Source organism: Papio anubis, chromosome 5 (genome assembly GCF_008728515.1).
Source record: "Papio anubis isolate 15944 chromosome 5, Panubis1.0, whole genome shotgun sequence".
Taxonomy (NCBI): Eukaryota; Metazoa; Chordata; class Mammalia; order Primates; family Cercopithecidae; genus Papio; species Papio anubis.
In genome coordinates, this window is record NC_044980.1 from 50,278,264 (window position 1) to 50,298,462 (window position 20,199).

Sequence of the window (20,199 nt, forward strand, 5' to 3'; positions counted from 1 at the left end):
TCTGTTTGCCTTCTCCCCTGTGGGCCTCTCAGGCTCCTCTCTGCCATGCTTTCTCCACTGGGTCTGTCATGACAGCCTACGCTGGGATCTCAGGGATCCAAAAAGCAAAAGCACCCCCTGGGTCTATGGGGACAACCATTCTTGTTCCTATGCAAAATCTGGCTTGGGGAACTGTAATTTCGATCTAAGTCACTGGTACTGGATTAGAAATAAAAGAGTCAGACAGCAACAAACTCTACTACTTTGTTTATTTTGTATACATTCCATGATCCTGGGGATTACATTGACATTACTTTTGTCTCTACTTTTTCTTCAAATAGAGATTAAGACTCAGCTAAAAATGTACTTTATTAACACTGATGCCATGAAAACTTCTTTTTAAAAATGAGGTATTTGGTTTACTGTCCCAAACAGTAGAGGTTTGGGCAAACTGCAGAAATGGTCTAGTAAGTAAGAAAATGAAAGTGAATACACTGAAACATAAAACAGAAGCAGGATTTGGCAATATGCTGCTCTGACACCCTGAGAATTTTTACTGCAGGCAAAATAAATCCACCACCTTTTATCTCTAAAAGCAAAACCCAGCATGATTTCTTCCTAGGGCATACATTTCTATTCAGAAAAGACCACAGAATAAAGAGGTGAGTTAATATGAGAAAGGTAAAGACACTAAGATCATTCTTTTTGCCCCTTTCCCCACCCCAATAAAAACATACTTATTAACGGGCCACTATTTCCCTTGCTTTCAAATTATCTTAGAAAATATTTAGAATTACACAACAGCAGCATTTACAAGTGAATTTATATAGAACTATTGTCAAGGCTCAAAATATCATGAGAGCTCTTGAAAAAACAGTTGAGGTATTTCACATAAAAAACTGAACAATCAGGTTAGCCACACCTAAAATGATGATGAAAACGTGAAAGACTAATTTAGGCCATGTCAGACGCTCTTCTTGGTGGAGGGATATTATATAGATGAGAGATGGATATATGAATACAAAGGCCAGGCCACACGCTGCTCCTGAATATCTGCAAAATAAAAGCTTTTGGGGTTAATATTCATCTTGCACTTTGCTTTTTTCTGATTTACAATTAAGGTAAACAGAGTACAATTTAAATTCTCCTCAGTCTGATAGCTCAACAAAAATTAGTTTTGATTCATTTGTTGTTGACATAAAACATCTGGGTTTAAAACTTACTTTACTTGCTAAGTTAATATAAAATATGATTTCTTGCTCATCTTTATAGCATCAGATTGACAAAGACTTTTTATTCATCCCTCAAATCTCTGTAGTTCCTCTGTGTTTGGGTGATTGTGGCTACTTCCTCAGAAACATCTGGAGTTAGGCCTCCTATCTTTGATCTTTTATAAACTAATTACTCATTCTCAGTTTTTGAGGGACTGTTAGCATCCCCATTTAAGTATGAGAACAGATAAATGCTACCATGGCATTCAGCATGAATATGAAAGATAATAGCAAAAATACTTAAACATGAGACTGTCACAGAGAAATATGCACTTTCTTCTCCTTTTCTCTATACTTGGGTTTTCTTGAGGAACAGTTAAATAGGAACTTGTAAGCCCATTATATTCAATAAGCAACAGGCTAACAATCTCCTCCTCTTGTTCCTTGTTACTTTCTTAAGTAAGAGTGTTCCAAAAAAAAATGACTCACTCTTGCTGTCTATAGTAAGAGAAATGAGATCATTCTAAATCCCAATTTCCCATGAGCATTTGAGGTACAACTTTATTCCTACTCTATTCATCCTGTCACGTTTTTAGGAAAAGGATATTAAAGAAAGCCATCTAGGGTCTAAACTCTTACTTAAACTCTTACTTTTTGACTACAAATGACATTGAAATATATTTTTGAGTAGAAATGGATTAAGGAACTTAGAATGGATTAAGGAAGCTTTGACAAATAAAGGACCTCCCAGGTACTCCCACAAAGTTATACATATATTAAAAATGACTTTTTATTTTGGATATAGAGAGGAAATAAAGTGGAAGATGATGAGAAAAAGAAAAAGAAAATGATGCCTGAGGCTAAGGGATACGGGGGCTTCTAGAATGAGTTCCTCACTAGAACAAACAGAAATGGAAGATAATGAGCATCTTAACTGATACCAAGGGGCTGTATTTGAATATTACTAGTTTTAAATACTCACAGGAATTTCATACAATTAAATTAAAACAACGACAACAACAGGAAAAGCCTAAAACTAAAGACCAATATATGTAAGGGCACCATTCCTTTACAAGGCAGTACCTTATGATCCCTCCTATGTTTGGGTAGAAACAGGCCATGATCACTCCAGCTCCCACAATAATTAGATTAAGAATCAGCACGTGGAAAATGCTAGAAGTTGAGAAGAAAGTTTGGAGGAAAGAAAAAATACAAAAATAGGCAAATTATAACGACTAATATGAGAATACAGTTCATTCTTAACATCATTAAAATAAATATGTCTTAAGCTCGATAAAATCACAGCAAAAACAGAAGGTAACAGTAGTCCTCAATTTTGGTAATGAGAAAGTGAAATTAGCTCTTTTGTGGAATTACACTGGTTAAATTTTGTAGAAGCACACTGGTAATGTGTATCAGAATTCACATTCTTTGATCTATGATTCCATTTGGAATATCTTAAGAAAATAATCCAAACAATGAAAATGCTATGAATATCAAGATATTTATGAAAAAACAGAAGAATCCTGGACACAGCAAGGCAACAATTTACTTGACAGAATATGTTGAAAATTATTTAAAATAACTTATCATTATTACCTTGTCAGGTAAAATACTATCTAGGCAATTCAGAAAAAAAGTCAGCGAGGTTTTCACTACACAAGAAAACACCAAAAACGTTTGAAAAAAATATCAGAAGGATATACACTGAGAAGGCAGTAGTGATTTTTTTACAATTTGGGGTTTTGGATAACATTCCCTCTTTTCTATATTTAACAAACTTTTCATAAAGTGTTCAAATTACTTTTATATTAAAAGCATTATATTAAAGGGAAAGACAAAATGGGCAGGTTTTTATTTTCCAGATTTAACCACTTAAAGAAAGTGGTCATACCTCATACTTAAAGCATAAAGAAAGAACTTAAAGTTACTCACTACCATCAACAGAATATTTACTAAATACTTTAACTAGATATTAACAATTCAAGGTTTAGGAATCAATTTTGGACACAAACAAAAATAATGTAGATGAAAATTTGATGCTGAAGAAATAACTCCATTTCCCCTGAAAATGATTCTCAAAAGCCAAATGTACACATCAAAGCAACCCTTTGGGCCCAAGTTATCAGAGGTTAATTAATCCGAGATAAAGATTACAGAGAGAATTAAAAACAAAGAAAATTATTTATATAAATAAGTGGTTAGTCATATACCCTGATGAATTAGAAAGATATTAGGCTTACAGATCTTATTGTTTACCCAGAAACTCTAACCTTAAAATTGCTTCAGAGCTTTGAGGTATTGGCTGGGCCTTTGTTATTTCTGTATTATAAAAGGAAACAACTTTGTATACATAGAGGGAGGCAGTTGTACTCATCTGTATTCCTTTTCTAAAATTTTATTAATTATTATTATTTTTTTAAGAGACGGGGTCTTGCTCCGTCATCCAGCCTGCAGTGCAGTGGGGCAATCATGGCTCACTGAAGCCTTGAACTTCTGGACTCAAACCATCTTCCTGAATACCTGGGACCACAGGCATGTGTCACCATGCCCAGCTAACACCCATGTTTTCCATACTGTATTCTTTACTGCCAAACACTCTCCAAAGAATAAACAAGGTCCTCGATAAAGGAGTAGAACATTAATTTTGCTAAATCTCATGTTTGAATACACAATCTTTTAAATATTCTATGTGATCAAATAGGAAGGTCATAATAAAGCACATCTACTGTGTACTGTAGTACAGTACACTGGAAGTCCTGAGGAAAAGTACTTGTGTGGCTGAGCTGAGGAGGACCTAGCTGTTTTGCCTACCAAATGCTTTTTATACTTGAATTGCAGTCAAACTATGGTCATTCAAACTCAGGTGTTGGACAGGTATTTTCCAGAAAATGAATGATATAAGCTTGTCACTGCAAGGAAAACAACTCGCAGTATTTGTTGCCAAAGATAAAATTAAAGTTTTCAAATAAAAACTAGAATTTTGGAAAACTTGTATTTGCTACCCTGAGCTTGACAATGTTTAAAGGCTCTTATGATGAAATTAGTGATAGTATTAATGAAATTGGGTTTTGATATTGTAAAATGAAGTGTGTCAACATTTGGAAGATCCACAGAACTCAGTGAACCAATATTTTCCAAATGATCAAACAGATGTTACAAAATCATGCATGCGTAAAAGATCCAAAGTGCATGATAGACCAGTTGGTTTTAATGTCAACAAGTTTCAGATTCCACATTGCAACTCATAAGAAGCTACCACTTGTCAGGTTTTGGCACAGTATCAAAGAAGAATATCCAGAAGTATATGAAAAGGCTATTAAAAGTACTCTTTCTTTTTCCAACTATCTATGTGAGGCTGGATTTTCTTCACAAATCTAAATGAAAACAGCATATTATAACATGGAATGCAGAAGTAGAGAGGAGAATCCAATTGTCTACTAGTAAAGCAGAAATTAGAGTTTTGCAAATGTAAATTAAAGTTGTTTTTTTTTTTTTTTTTTTTTTGAGATGGAGTCTCGCTATGTCACCCCGGCTGGAGTGCAGTGGTGCCATCTTGGCTCACTGCAACCTCCGCCTCCCGGGTTCAAGCAATTCTCCTGCCTCAGCCTCCCAAGTACCTGGGATTATAGGTGCCTGCCACCACGCCAGGCTAATTTTTGTATTTTCAGTAAAGATGGGGTTTCACCATGGTGGCCAGGATGGTCTCCATCTCCTGACCTCATGATCCACCTGCCTCGGCCTCCCAAAGTGCTTGGATTACAGGTGTGAGCCACCATGCATGGCCAAATTAAAAATTTTTTGAAAGCAGTTATTTTTATTTTTTTTTAAATTTTAATGATGGTGGGTACATAGTAGGTGTTTATATTTATGGGGTACATGAGATGTTTTCATACAGGCATGTAATACATAATTAATCACATCATGGAGACTGGGGTATCCAAGCCCCAAAAGTGGTTTTTTACAAAAATGTTACTTAACAAGTAATGGTTTTATTATTGATTTTAAAGAAATTAAAAATACTTTGCTGGGTATGGTGGCTCATGCCTGTAATACTAGCACTTTGGGAGGCCGAGGCGGGCGGATCACCTGAGGTCAGGAGTTCAAGATCAGCCTGCCCAACATGGCGAAACGCCATCTTTACTAAAAATACAAAAAATTAGCCAGGCATGGTGGTGGGTGCCTGTAATCTCAGATACTTGGGAGGCTGAGGCACGAGAATTGCTTGAACCCAGGAGGCAGGGGTTGCAGTCAGCCGAGATGCACCACTGCACTCTAGTCTGGGCAACAAGAGTGAAACTCCATCTCAAAAAAACAAAAAACAAAAAAAACCTAAATTCTATTTTTTAATATTTAAATGCTGATACCTATACCTGCATAAACTAAAGCTCCTGGAGTCGTCCATACATTTTTAAGAGCATAAAGGGTCCTGAGACCAAAAATTATGCTCCAAAGTATGCACACTCTATAGAGTACTTATAACTGTTGGATAAATGAAAATGACAGTGTGTTCTTGGTGGCAGGGGAAGAACTGTAATGTGAAAACAAAAGGGAAATCTCTGACTTTTTCCAAGAAGAAAAAACATTCTTATAAAGACAGCCACAATTCTGCAAAATAATGGCAGAAAACAGGAATAATGTATTTGCTTAGCATTTTTTCATCTATGACTTCACTGTATTTATTTTCTTCGATGAATATAAATACAGTAGAGTAGAAACACAATCAGAGGCTTACACTTACTAAGCTCCAATCTTCTGGATAATAATATTAGAACTATAGCTGCTGCTATACTTATCAGTGCTTGAACCTGGTAACTCTTGACTTTTGCTTTGTTTTGAAACCAACATATTTATGGCGAAAACTTTTTACTGAAGAAGCAGACTACATTAGTTCATTTTAAACAAGAACTGATTAAGACCACTTGTTTAGTTGGTTACTGTAAATGCAATTTTTTTTCAAATTTTATTTAAAATTTTTATTTCTTTAAAAGAACTTATTCCTAATAAAAGTGGATTAGGTTCTTTTCACTAGGATGAACCTATAATAAGACTTAATGTAAGAGTAGGAGTTAGCCAAGAGTTCACAAGAAGACTGCTGGGAAACTCTGAAATGACATATAGAAATTTCTCTTGGATGAAGGTAACCAGCTTTGAACAGATTTTCAAAAGAACTCACAACTCCTTCATCCCCAATAAGAGGTTAACAATTATAGCAGTAATTTAAACTTGTTATATATCAAATAAAAATTAATTATATATCTGACCTTCAATTCTTAACAATTCATCATTTATGTAAAACTGCATAAATGTTAATGAATATAAAAGTAAGGATTGTTGGGCTCAGAAAACCATACCCCAAAATGAAAGCCTTAGAAACAAAAGTTTTTCTCTGACCTTCTGAATCTCAGTCCCATTCTCCTGAAGCTAGCTTAGAAACTAGAATCCCTCTTCCCCAACGTGGAAATGAAAACATTTTCCCTCAAGCTGGCCATAAAACCTAAAAATATCACTCGAATTTCCCTCTATTTCTGTGTAAAAACTAGCCATAAAGAAATGATCTGACCTGTCTTGTTTGACTGCAGGTCATAAGACTCCCATAACAGAGGGGGTCCTGCCCCAGACTCAAATAAAAAAACATATGCTCAGAGAGGCTAAGAATCTAGACAGAGGGGCCTTGCTGGGTTTCCCCACTCAGTCTATTAGCATTAGACATGGCTGTTCACATAAATGTAATCATAAAAATGGACAATTTCCCCTGTATCTTTGGGTCTTCTTTCTAAAGGCTCCCATGTAACATAAAACCACATTCAAATACATTTATATGCCTTTTCTCCGCTTTTTTTTTTCTTTTGGAGACAGGGTCTCATTGTATCACCCAGAGCAGTGGCGTGATCTCAGCTCACTGCAGCTCCTATCTCCCGGGCTCAAACGATCCTTCTCCTCCTACCTCAGCCTCCTGAGTAACTGGGACTACAAGCATGCCTACCATGCTCAGCTAATTTTTAAAAATTTTGTAGAGATGGAGTTTCACTATGTTGCCCAGGTTGGTCTTGAACTCCTGGGTTCAAGTGATCCACCCACCTTGGCCTCTAAAAGTGCTAGGATTACAGGCATGAGCCACTGAGCCTGGCCCTTTTTGCCTATGAATCTGCCTTTTGTCAGTCATTTTCAACAAACCTTCAGAGGGCAAAGGGTAAGTTTTCCCTTGGTTCTGATAGCTTCAATGACCAATAATTAAAAAAAAAGTGTTGCTTCCCATTAGCTACACATTGCCAACATAGGTACTATACATTATAAACTTCTTGACAACATGTAAATCAATAGCAATTAAATAATAAGATAAATATAAGTGGTATCAGAGCTAATTAACTATACTGGAAGGAACGAACTTTAAATCATTTTAGACAAGGGAGTGGCTTCTATTTTTAAAGCTCTTCAGGGAAGAGGACACCAATGATCTATCTTTAGTCACCACTTTCATTAGGCATTTTTATAGCAAAAGGATCAGTCACACTTTAAACTGACCTGCTTGCACAGTCATTTGTTGCTTGGCACATCTTGCTGGTCAAGAGAAGAGCCCTTACCTAGGATAAATGTCACCGAAGATATGGCCCAAAAGCTGGACACGAGCCAGGTAGCCTAAGAGTGGGTATACAGTCATCATCTGGAACAGCAGGAATATCCTTGCAATGAAGGACAGGGTGTCACTGCTAGGGAAGTTGTCTAAAAAATTCTAATCCAAGAAAGATAATGAGGTCATGTTAAAAATCAAATTCAGTACACACATTCATAAAATGGAATGTCTTCTGCTTATTTTGAACACAGGTGCTACTCCAATTGTGACTTGTGGACTAGTGCCCAACCACAACTACTTGTTAAGTATTTTTTCAATGAGGTAAGTATAGAAATTGAGTGTTTAGAAACTTTTACAGAAATATGACATTGCCACAATTTTATTCTATTTTACAAAAGTATCAGCATGCAATTTATGTAACATTAAAGCAACAGCAAAGACAATTTTGTCCTTCACCACAGATAGATCGAAAAAGCACTGCTCTATGTGGTTAAAGGAAAATACCAGTCTGCTTTAAAGATTTAAAGAGCTAATTTAATTCAGTGTTATTTTACCCTCTCTGGCTCTCTTACTTTCCTCCTCTGAAGCACTGTAAGCACTTTTGATGTAAAGATGACAGAATAAGGTGAGAGTATGTCTATCACCTACTGCATCATTGTTTATCACTAAATTGAAAAGGATTTATCTCTTCTTCCTTTCATGACCCTTTTCTCCATTTTGGTTTGGTATCTTAAAAAAAGTTAATTACGCAGAATTTTTATCTCTTCTTTCAAATACAAATATTACAAATATTCCTATTCCCAAGGGAGTAGGCTTTGTATGAGTTTGTTCATATCAGGGAAATTTCCAGCAAACATTTGGCTGCCAAAGAACTTCTGGAGTCAAGGAAATCAAGAAAATAAGAACATGTCCAAGCTGCCATAATAGCAGTAATTCAAACTTATTTTTCTTATAAAGATGAGAACACTATTAACATTATTCTGCTGAAATAACCATTATAATTCAGCTGTAATAAATCACATGTATATTCCATTGCACTCTATAAGAGGAATTTCTTCTGACCAGAAAGTCACTTGCGAAATGTTGTTTTTTGTGAGAAACTCTTCAGTCACTTATAACTAAAGACTATACGACTGCTAAGTTTTTGATGGGTTAAATCAAAGAAAATATTAGTTACGGCAATCTTTTATTAAAATTTTTTTTTCTTTTACTCTATCTCTCTCTCTTTTTTTTTTTTTTAAACCCTCTGGTAACTCATAGAACATCTCTCTCTCTTTTTTTGACAGTCAAATACTCTTTTTTTGTTTTGCTGCCTGTCACTCAGTATAAGAATGAGAGTCTGATTAATCATTAGGGTCTGATAAACTAAGACTCTAGTTTATCCAGGGCATTCCTGATGTGGGCTTTAAAAAATAGGGAGTTCATTCAATGTATTTTCTGTGAGATTTTATAACTACATGAGAACTACTCATAACAGTTCCCCACAAAAAGAGAAATATATGTACATAATAGACATTTATTTGAGTACCACAAGGTGCCTGGCACGTAGTATATTATCTCAGAGTCCATCTAAAAATCAAATGGGGTACTTATTGTACTATTTAATGGAAAAGAAAAATAAAGCTCAGAAAGAAAAGGGAAGGTGCCTAAATTCCCATACTTGGAGTAGATAGCAGAGATGGCATTAAAACCCAGGTCTATCTGATGTTATATCTTGCCACTGTATCACCCTGCCTACTATAAATACGTGAAAGTGTACACAATCACACAGAGAGGCTACACCGTGCCTTACCTGCTCAATACAATCTTTGGATAATGGTGGTGAAGGAAATGAAGCAAAAACCAGGACTCCAATATAGAGATAAGTTAACGTCACTAGCATATAAGCAATGCACAGGTCCCTCACCTGTAAATACAGAAAAAAGTCCCATAATACTGAAGAACCTTGCAGTAAGTCTACCTGAATAGGCTAAGAAGACTAACAAATAAATACAAAATTTGTCTTTTTACCTTGTACATGTGTGTATATATTTCTAGATATTCAATTTGTTCACAGAAAGTAGTTAAAACAAAATCCACATACTTTACAATTAGTCTGCCAATTTTTTTTAAAAAGGTAGTCTGAAGTATGTAGACTAAGCTACCTGTTGGCAGACTTAGAAGTTAACATAAACAGTGGTTTAACATGACTGAAATTCTGACTTAATTTCAAAAGATAATTTAGTTGCCAAATTACAAAATACTATAACTACAATAATAAAGCTAAGGGACAATAAGAAAGTAAGCATAAGCCACTTCAGTATGGTCTGCAACATTTTAAAACTTCTTCCTTTGGTAAATTAACTTATTAAAATATGCCTAGACCACAGCAGAGTAGAACATACTAAAATATATTTAATAAAAAAAGAAAGCTAAAGAAGAGACAATAAGCAGTATTAAAGGCAAGCTTAATAAATCTAAACAGTAAACAAAAGGAAATCAAAAGGCAGCTGTTCAAACAGCTGCACAATGTTACTGGAATCAGCAAACAAATGCAGAACATTAAATAAAGTGGACTGCTTTCTTCTACTGCGGTTCCCACCCTCCCAACCCCCCATCTCCATGCAAAGTAAAAATCTCCAAGACATTTAATGTAGCCAGCTGTCAGATCCAAACAGAACAGATTCTCCAGCTCAAAAATCTGGTCTTCATCGCCACTAAAGTTATGGCCAAACAATTCAGCACAATTAAATTATGGTAACAAGCCTATTCATTTTTCATTTTAAACAAAAATTACTTTGAAAGCTAAGGAAACAAATTGGAAAAAAATAAACTTAAAAACATTTGATAGCACAATAAAAAAAACTGGGACATTTGGTATTAGGGAACATTTCTGATTTTTTGGATTACTTTCTTCCTTAAATGGGCTAGCTAACATAGTAGAGTTTTATAAACTTGACTGTTGACAAATTCAGTTAAAAAGCAAGTAACAAGTTATGAGAAATCTTAAGGTCAGGTCTAAATTGACAATCAGCTTGAAAGTATATCAAGGGTTTTAAACCCTAAATTAGATGGTGGATAAGCTCATGGAGCTAAAGGCTTATGCAGATTGGTTCCAGTCCTCTCAAAATGCTTCTAATTGCTTAGGAATGAGGAAGAGGATGACCAAACCTCCTGGGGGGTTTTCAAAATCATTCCTCTTGAGTTCATGAAGCTCTAGGTCTGACGGGAGGCCAGACTTCAGTCACCCCTAGGGTTGCCTCATGATCTTGTGTGGGATGAACAGCAATGAACCAGGTCAAATCTACTTTTTTGTCAGAGTAGTAGTTTCCCATTACGATGTTTGAAAGTCATTCTACACTCAACCTACTCAATGCTACTCAAGAACAGAGGTAGCCTTGTAAAAAAATCTTGGGAGGCAAAGCAGCTGGGCCTGAGACAGCTCTCTGTAAAGTAGGACAGCCACCATTCCAATAGACAGTTTTCAGCTTATCTACTACCTGATCACCGCGTTATTTTGGTCTGACTTCTTGCAAAGAAGTGTACCATAACACACTTCAGGGGAAATCTGATTAAGATGCAAAGGCTATGGTGCAGAGCTTCCAATAAGACTTTTCCCCTCTGCTTCTCTGTTCTCACGGCACTATATACATATCTCAAATACAGCAATGACAGTATTGTGACAGTCATTAATTTTTATTATAAAAGTAATCCATGTGCATGATATAAAGAATTTCAAGTGGAGATAAAATACGTCCCTTGACATCCCTAAAATAGCCAAGGTTAATAGTTCTTGTATCATGTTGGTATTTTAATTTTTCTCTAAATGTGTCTGTACCACAAGACTCTGGGATTCTGAGGACAGGGACCATGTCTTTTTCTTCTTTGTATCCCCAATACCCAGGACCACACCTAGTACATAGGAGGAATGTGGTAAATGTAGATAAAGAATAATAGCCACATTGGTTTTATTAAGTGCTTGTAGGTGCCAGGCTGTATTGCTAAGCACATTACAAGTGTCATCTCATTTAATCCTCATTGCAACCTTATAATGTAGATACTGTCATTTTCTTCATTTTACAGATGTAAACTAAGTGCAGCAAGGTTACAAAACTCGTTTGTGGCTGCAAAGTGGGTATCTGGTGAAACCAATATTCAAATCAAGATCCTTTTAGTTCCAAATTGCAGGTCCTCAGCTACTATGATGGAGAGCTGACCAGTCTCCAATGCAGTTGTGTCACAGTTAATAAACAATAATAATAAAAAAAGAGAGGTAACAAGTTATGAGTAATAACTATACAACAGAACACATACAGGGATGCTTCCATTTTGAGACACTAAAATCAGGAAAGTTCTATTTCATAGTACTCCAACATACCTTCAGTAAAAGTAGCTCAGGAGCTACATACGTGTTTTCATCTGAATACTCCGATGAACAGAAATGATACTTTTATTATAAAAGCAGCTGAGGTTTAGCATGACGCTGGGAAATATGCCACTTAGGAACAGTATACACATATGTGGGCTTTGCTATTCTCTGGCTCAAACACAAGCCATTACTAAAGATATAGTTCGGCCTAAAGATACAGCCTCTTGAAAGCCCATTTAATGGAACAGCATAGAAAAAAAGCTATTCTTTAGAAAATGAGGCTCAAAGTAAAAAATATATTTAAAAAGAGACACAAGTGACAATATAAACTGGTAATTATGTCAAGAAGCCTATACATTAATAAGGTAACCGATTCTGCCTTGTGAATAATAAATGGCTGGCAGGGTTGACGGTAGAAAACTAACGACAGGTAGAATGCCAAGTCAGAATGAAAACTGGATCTACAACAGGCCCAGAAGTGGGTTTGGGAGCACATTCTATTTGTCAGACATGGTTTATTATTTGTTTCACATACCGTTCATAGTGAAAATACTATCCAGTGGAGCATTTACTAACAAAAATGACAGAAACTGACCACACAGACTGACCCCAAAAATTTACATAACTTCTCCTGGTATATAGCCAAGTAAACCACAGATTCATATGAAGAAGGAAAAAGTAAATAACAAATCACGATATAAGGCATTTCAAATTGTTTTAAAGAACAAAGCAGGGTAATACAACTAAACACAGACAAAACAAAACTAAACAAAAGAAACACTTAGAGGTTCTGATTCAAATACAATGAGAAAATATCAAGAGGTCAATCCACACAACCAGGAGGGTTATAGGGACTACATATTCTGGTGATAAACTAGTTGGATGGTCTTCAGCTCCCTAATCCCCCTTTTTTGGCAAGATATGACAAAAGAATAGGAATGATAGCCGGGTGGGGTGGCTCACGCCTGTAATCCCAGCACTTTGGGAGGCCGAGGTGGGTGGATCACCTGAGGTCAGGAATTCAAGACCAGCCTGACCAACATGGAAAAACCCCATTTCTACTAAAAATACAAAATTAGCCAGACGTGGTGGCGCATGCCTGTTATCCTAGCTACTTGGGAGGCTGAGGCAAGAGAATTGCTTGAACTGGGGAGGCAGAGGTTGCAGTGAGCCAAGATCGTGCCACTGCACTCCAGCCTGGGCAACAAGAACGAAACTCCGTCTCAAAAAAAAAAAAAAAAAAAAGGAATAGAAATGATATCCCATTTATACATATAACAAATTACATTTGATGGAAAAAAAAAACTATGAAATGAAGTTGAACTTGGAAAACCTAGAAAATTTGATCACTACACCTATTTGGGAGTTTGTTTCTTTCTTTGCAAATATCTTTAGTTCCAAGTCCAGTTATAATTTATATAGAAGAAGAGGCCTTTTCTATTCTTTTGTCTTCTTTTCTATTTTCAAACTTTTGTTTACTGAGCTTGGAATGATCCAGTATCCACATTATGAATTCAGAGTCCCTGGTAAGCTTTACATTTTTTGACTTTAATCTCAAGAAAATATTATGCCATGATATTAACAGGACTTCTTTCAAATTACTTACTGAGGCTGGGCGCGGTGGCTCAAATCTGTAATCCCAGCACTTTGGGAGGCCGAGACGGGCGGATCACAAGGTCAGGAGATCGAAACCATCCTGGCTAACATGGTGAAACCCCGTCTCTACTAAAAAATACAAAAAAAAACTAGCTGGGCGAGGTGGCGGGCGCCTGTAGTCCCAGCTACTCGGGAGGCTGAGGCAGGAGAATGGCGTGAACCCAAAAAGGGGAGCTCGCAGGGAGCCGAGACCCGCCAAAACACAAAAAACAGGCCCAAAAAAAAAAATTCCAACCAAAAAAAAAAAAAAAAAAAAAATCAAATTACTTACTGAAACCTGCTGAAAGGTATAATCATTAAATAAATCAAATGACAAAGTTTTTCTCAGAATATAGTACCCATTTAGCTAGATTTTTGCTAACATATAAGCCAATTTCAGTATAATCAAAAAGACAGTATATATATTTACATATAGTCAAAGTGTTTAGAATGTTGCTGGCACATAGTGCTTCATAAATGTTAGCTTTATCCTTAGCAATTATTAATATTTTAAGAAGTTAACATAAAGTACAACTAGTTTTTTGAAAGGTAGACCATCACTTCATAACCCAATTTCAATTAAGACAGTTTAAAAACAAACAAACAAAAAAAACAACCATTTAAACCTTTGTGTGTGTGTGTGTGTGTGTGTGTGTGTGTGTTTTTTTTTTTTTTTTGAGATGGCGTCTCGCTCTGTTGCCCAGGCTGGAGGGCAGTGGCATGATCTGAGCTCACTGCAACCTCTGCCTGCCGGGTTCAAGTGATTCTCCTGTCTCAGCCTCCCAAGTAGCTGGAATTGCAGAGGCCCACCACCATGCTTGGCTAATTTTTGTATTTTTAGTAGAGATGGGGTTTTGCCATGTTGGCCAGGCTGGTCTCGAACTCCTGACCTCAGCTGATCCAACCGCCTCAGCCTCCCAAAGTGCTGGAATTACAGGCGTGAGTCACCACGCCCAGCCATTTAAACCTTTGCTTTTAAGCCTTTGTTTTAAAAATAGTTTCCACAAGTGACAAAAGGTGAATCAAATTGTATTAGCTGAACCTAACATAATAGTTCTACAAAGTCCTCATCCTAATACTAAGTGGAAAGAATTCATTTTATGGTATTTACATATGAAATACGGATTTCAAGGCCCACTGAGTGTTCTACTAAGAAAGGCAAAGACATGTCCTCAGTCCTTGGGAGACCATGAACCAAGAACGCCCATCTCAATCCAGCCCTGAGCTTCTCACAGTGGGGCATATACACCTCCAGATAAACTGGTGTGACTTTCCAGAAAAGCAATTCAACTTGAGAATTCTGGCAAGTGAAAAGTTAAGCACAGACAGTCCTCACTTTGCAGGGTGGTATGAGATTATAAAAATTACTATGCAACCTGAAACTGTGCAAAGTGATCACAATAATCAATGGGAAAAACATATTTGTTCTATGATCTTTAACAATTGTCAAAACATTAAATATTCTGTTATAAATGTGTAAGGAAATGAAGAAAAAGTAAAACATTTCTAAAAGTACATTGCAATGTCAGAAATATTGAGCTTAAAATATTTTGTTTTGTAAAAACATACCAAGAGTAGTCTGAACTACGTTTGCCTCCTTCTTCTCATTGTACAACTTAACAAAATGTGGCAGGCATCTTTTCCATGCCTTGGTGAACCGTCATACTCCTTTATCCCAACTGTGCACCAGCTTCTAACATTTCATCTTTTGTGCTTTCAATGTTGTGAGACATCTCTGAGAATTCAATTAATGTGAAGTTTTCTGACAATTGCACTTCCTCTGGGATATCTTCATTCTTGTAATCATAACCACTTTCCAAATGCATGTTGATAAGCTCACCTTCCTTAAGTTTCTCTGGCTGCATATCTGGAGTATCTTGTATAGCAGCAGTGTCAACATTTCCACAGTTGGCTATTTCTTTTATAACTCTTTATATAGAGTTGAATTCAAATTTCACTTCTTGCATTATTGTTTTGTTTCATTGTAACACTTTCACTTTGTTTGACAATTCCTTGTTCAAGTATCCATTTTTTGTAAAATATATCAGTTTATCACCGGGTGACAAGGAGTTAACACAACTATCTGCTTTGCAGACTGTACAGTGAAAAACATACACAGTGACCAGTCATTGACAGACTTTGAAAGAAGTTATGTGATTGGTTACTAATTATCACATGCACTTTTTATTTATGTAGTGCTTTGTGAAGTGAGGGCTAGCAGCTACTACTTTACAAGTACTAATAGTTAAAATTCTGACCTTGCCTGTGCCCGACCGGAGCCAGTGGTTCTTCAAGCACCCAGCATCCAGCGAGACGCGCAGCGCACCGATGGAGGGGACACGGGCAGAGCAATGGTGGCCAGGCTCGGCTGGGGCTGCTGCTGCTGGCACTGCTCCTACCCACGCAGATTTATTCCAATGAAATAACTGTTGTAACAGTTTCAAGTAGCTCCTCCCAGAATACTTCGACTGCCCCAAATCCAGCTAATGCCACCACCAAGGCGGTTGGTGGTGCCCTGCAGTCAACAGCCAGTCTCTTCATGGTCTCACTCTCTCTTCTACATCTCTACTGTTAAGAGACTCAGGTCAAGAAACATCTTCTAAACTTCCCCATCTTCTAAACCCAATCCAAATGGCGTTTGGAAGTCCGATTTGGCAAGGAAAAACAGGTCTTCTTCGAATCTACTAATTCCACACCTTTTATTGATATAAAATGTTGAGAATCCCAAATTTGATCGGTTTGAAGAACATGTGAGGATCCCAATTTGATCAGTTTGAAGAACATCTACTTTGAAGAACTAGATGATGGATGACAATATTAAATCTGCTGGTGTTTCATGTACAAGATGAAGGAAAGGCAACATCCAAAATAGCTAAGACATGATTTCCTTGAATGTGGCTTAAGAAATACTACCTTGAAAATAAGAATAGTAATAAAGGATGTGGTTGTGGAATGGAGATTCAGTTTTCATTTGGTTCATTAATTCTATAAGGCCATAAAACAGGTAATATAAAAAGCTTCCATGATTCTATTTATATGTACATTAGAAGGAACTTCCAGGTGTTACTGTAATTCCTCAATGTATTGTTTCGACAGCACTAATTTAATGCCTATATACTCTAGATGAAGTTTTACATTGTTGAGCTATCGCTGTTCTCTTGGGAACTGAACTTACTTTCCTCTTGAGGCTTTGGATTTGACATTGCATTTGACCTTTTACGTAGTAATTGACATGTGCCAGGGCAATGATGAATAAGAATCTACCCCCAGGTCCAAGCATTCTGAGCAACTCTTGATTATCCATATAGTCAAATGGTAGGCATTTCCTATCACCTATTTCCATTCAACAAGAGTGCTATATTCATTTAGCTAAACAGATTCCAAAGAGTAGAACTGCATTGACCGTGACTAATTTCAAAATACTTTTTATTATTATTATTATTATTTTTTTAGATGGAGTCTCACTTTGTCGCCCAGGCTGGAGTGCAGTGGCGCAATCTCAGCTCAGTGCAACCCTCTGCCTTCCGGGCTCAAGCGTTTCTCCTGCCTCAGCCTCCCAAGTAGCTGGGATTACAGGCACCTGCCACCATGCCCGGCTAATTTTTGTAATTTTGCTAGAGACAGGGGTTCACCATGTTGCCCAGGCTGGTTTCGAACTCCTGACCTCAGGTGATCCGCCTGCCTCGGCCTCCCAAAGTGCTGGGATTATAGGCTTGAGCCCCCGTGCCCAGCCGTCAAAATGCTTTTTATTTCTGTATATGTTGAATACTTTTTACAATTAAAAAAAAAGATCTGTTTTGAAGGCAAAACTGCAAATCTTGAAATTAAAAAGGCAAAGATGTAAAGGAATCAAAACTATAAATCAAGTATTTGGGAAGTGAAGACTGGAAGCTAATTTGCATTAAATTCACAAAAACTTTTATACTCTTTCTGTATATACTTTTTTTTTCTTTAAAAAACAATTATGGATCAGAATAGCCACATTTGGAACACTTTTTGTTATCAGTCAATATTTTTAGATAGTTAGAACCTGGTCCTAAGCCTAAAAGTGGGCTTGATTCTGCAGTAAATCTTTCACAACTGCCTCGACACACAGAAACCTTTTTAAAAATAGACACTTGCCGAAGTCTTTTGTTCGCATGGTCACACCCTGATGCTTAGATGTTCCAGGAATCTAATATGGCCACAGTAGTCTTGATGACCAAAGTCATTTTTTTCCATCTTTAGAAAATTACATGGGAACAAACAGATTAAACACATCTGAAGCTACTGTGTGTGTGAATGAATACTCTTTTGCTTTATTCCAGAATGCTGTACATCTATTTTGGACTGTATATTGTGTTTGTGTATTTATGCTTTGATTCATAGTAACTTCTTATGTTATGGAATTGATTTGCATTGAACACAAACTGTAAATAAAAAGCAAGAAAAGGCTGAAAAAAAAAAATAAAATTCTGTGGTAACTGACGTTTGAACAAATGTTGTTAGGAGGAACTGATGTATTTTAACTAAACCAGATTAATGAAACTGGTGCATGTAAGAACCATGCAACATGAGAACTGCCTGTAATTTAACTCATTTTGAGCCCCTCCTCTTTCCCTTTTCTTTTTTGAGGTGGAGTCTCACTCTGTCGCCCAGGCTGGCATGCAGTGACGCGATCTCGGCTCACCACAACCTCCACCTCCCGGGTTCAAGCGATTCTCCTGCCTCAGCCTCCCGAGTAGTGGGTACTACAGGCGCGTGCCACCACACCCGGCTAATTTTTTGTATTTTTAGTAGAGATGGGTTTCACTGTGTTAGCCAGGATGGTCTCAATCTCCTGACCTTGTGATCTGCCTGCCTTGGCCTCCCAAGGTGCTGGGATTACAGGCGTGAGTCACCATGCCCAGCCTGAGACTGTTTTCTAGTAAGACAAACAAATAATGAGCATGATAAAAATATGTGTAAATGTTTAAGATAAAACATGACACTTCAGTAAGATTGTGTTTGTCTTTCCCAGATTTCTAGGTACACGAAGTTGTTCTGTTATTAGGGAGACTTTGGTGGTAAAGTTTGAGAAACACAGCCTTATGGATAGGATCATCCAATATATGAGAATTCTACTTAACAACATGAGTTTCTAGGGCACTTGGGCTAACTTGGCTTACAAGAACAGACTGTAAATATCAGGAAAGAAAGGGTAAGAGGGGTAAAAATACTAAAAATTTCCAGCCTCTGTTGTATGTTAGATCATGTTAACATCACAACCCTGATAGATAGCTATCATTTTACATATGACAAAAATGAAATTTGAGGTAAGTTCACCAAATAGGAAGTATGAAAAATCCAGATTGACTCAAGTCCAACTCCATTTACAGGTAACATGCTACATGTATGGTCAGTAAAGATGAAGATGGAAAAGCTAAATTTATATTTTTGCTTTAGAGAGCTTACTTCCTCTACTTAGAAAGGTTTTTGCCTTCTTAATGACTGCCAAACATTACCCCTTACTCAAAGCCTTCTCAGAATCTCCAGGCACAGCAAATCCTTCCTTCTCCTGCATTTCAGTAACAACTGTATAGACCTCTATCAGAACTTCATTATGACTTTTGTTTACAAGGTCAGAAGCTGTTAAACTGACCACAAAATCTGCAGACAAGCCAACAAGTAACTGGTTAACTTCTGTTTGCCTTGGGTTTAGTTTGCTTTACTTTTTCTATTGTCTAAGGTAGAAAGTTAGGTTTTTGATATCTTCATTTTTAGTTTAGGTGTTTACAGCTATACATTTCCCTATAAGTACGCTTTAAGTAAACTCAAAGTATTTCTGATTTTTCTTGTGATTTCTTCTTTGACCCATTGGTTATTTAAGAGCATGCTGTTCAATTTCCACAATTTGTGAATTTCCCAAATTTCTTTCTGGTATTGATTTGTATCTTCATTATGTTTAGAGAACATACTCTGTATGACTTAAATCCTTTCACACGTATTGAGAATTGTTTTATGACCCAGCATATAGTCTATCTTGGAAAATGATCTTATGTATTTAAGACGAATGTGCATTCCGCAGTTGAGAGAAGACTTTTTGTAAATACATACTAGATTAAGTAGGTTGACAGTGTTTTTCATGCTTCCTCTATCCTTACTTATTTTCATCTATTTGTTCTATCAGTTACTTGAAGGAGGGTGATAAAATGTCCAATTACAATTGTGGATTTGTCTACTTCTCTTTTCAGTTTGGCAACTGTTAACTCATTTATTTTGAAGCTCTGTCACTGGGTGCATATACATTTAGGATTATTATGTCTTCTTGATGAATTGATCCCTACAGATCATTATATAAGGTTCCTCTTTATCTCTGGCAATACTCCCAGTTCTAAAGTCTATTTTGTCTGATATTAATTTGGCCACTCCAGCTTTCTTATGTTTAATATTTGCATGGCATATCTTTATGTTTAATATAAATTCCTTGTAGA

At 36.6% G+C, this 20,199-nt stretch overlaps 1 protein-coding gene across 12 annotated transcripts in view; it reads right to left on the reverse strand.

Annotated features, from left to right (window-relative positions):
* Nucleotides 1–231: 231 nt before the first annotated feature.
* Nucleotides 232–20,199, reverse strand: part of SLC38A9 (solute carrier family 38 member 9) — an 86,761-nt gene continuing 66,793 nt past the window's right edge. For 7 of the 12 annotated variants that reach the window (XM_021939368.2, XM_009208417.4, XM_017959555.2 and 4 more), the window contains 4 exons: nt 9,557–9,670; nt 7,775–7,923; nt 2,274–2,363; nt 785–1,032 (listed from right to left, as the gene is read on the reverse strand). In XM_021939368.2, coding sequence (XP_021795060.1) covers nt 867–1,032; nt 2,274–2,363; nt 7,775–7,923; nt 9,557–9,670 — 519 coding nt within the window. In that variant the 3' untranslated portion in view covers nt 785–866. Of the gene's footprint in view, nt 1,033–2,273; nt 2,364–7,774; nt 7,924–9,556; nt 9,671–20,199 lie in introns of all 12 variants that reach the window. The other 5 variants (XM_021939370.1, XM_021939369.1, XM_009208418.3 and 2 more) reach the window with 2 other exon arrangements.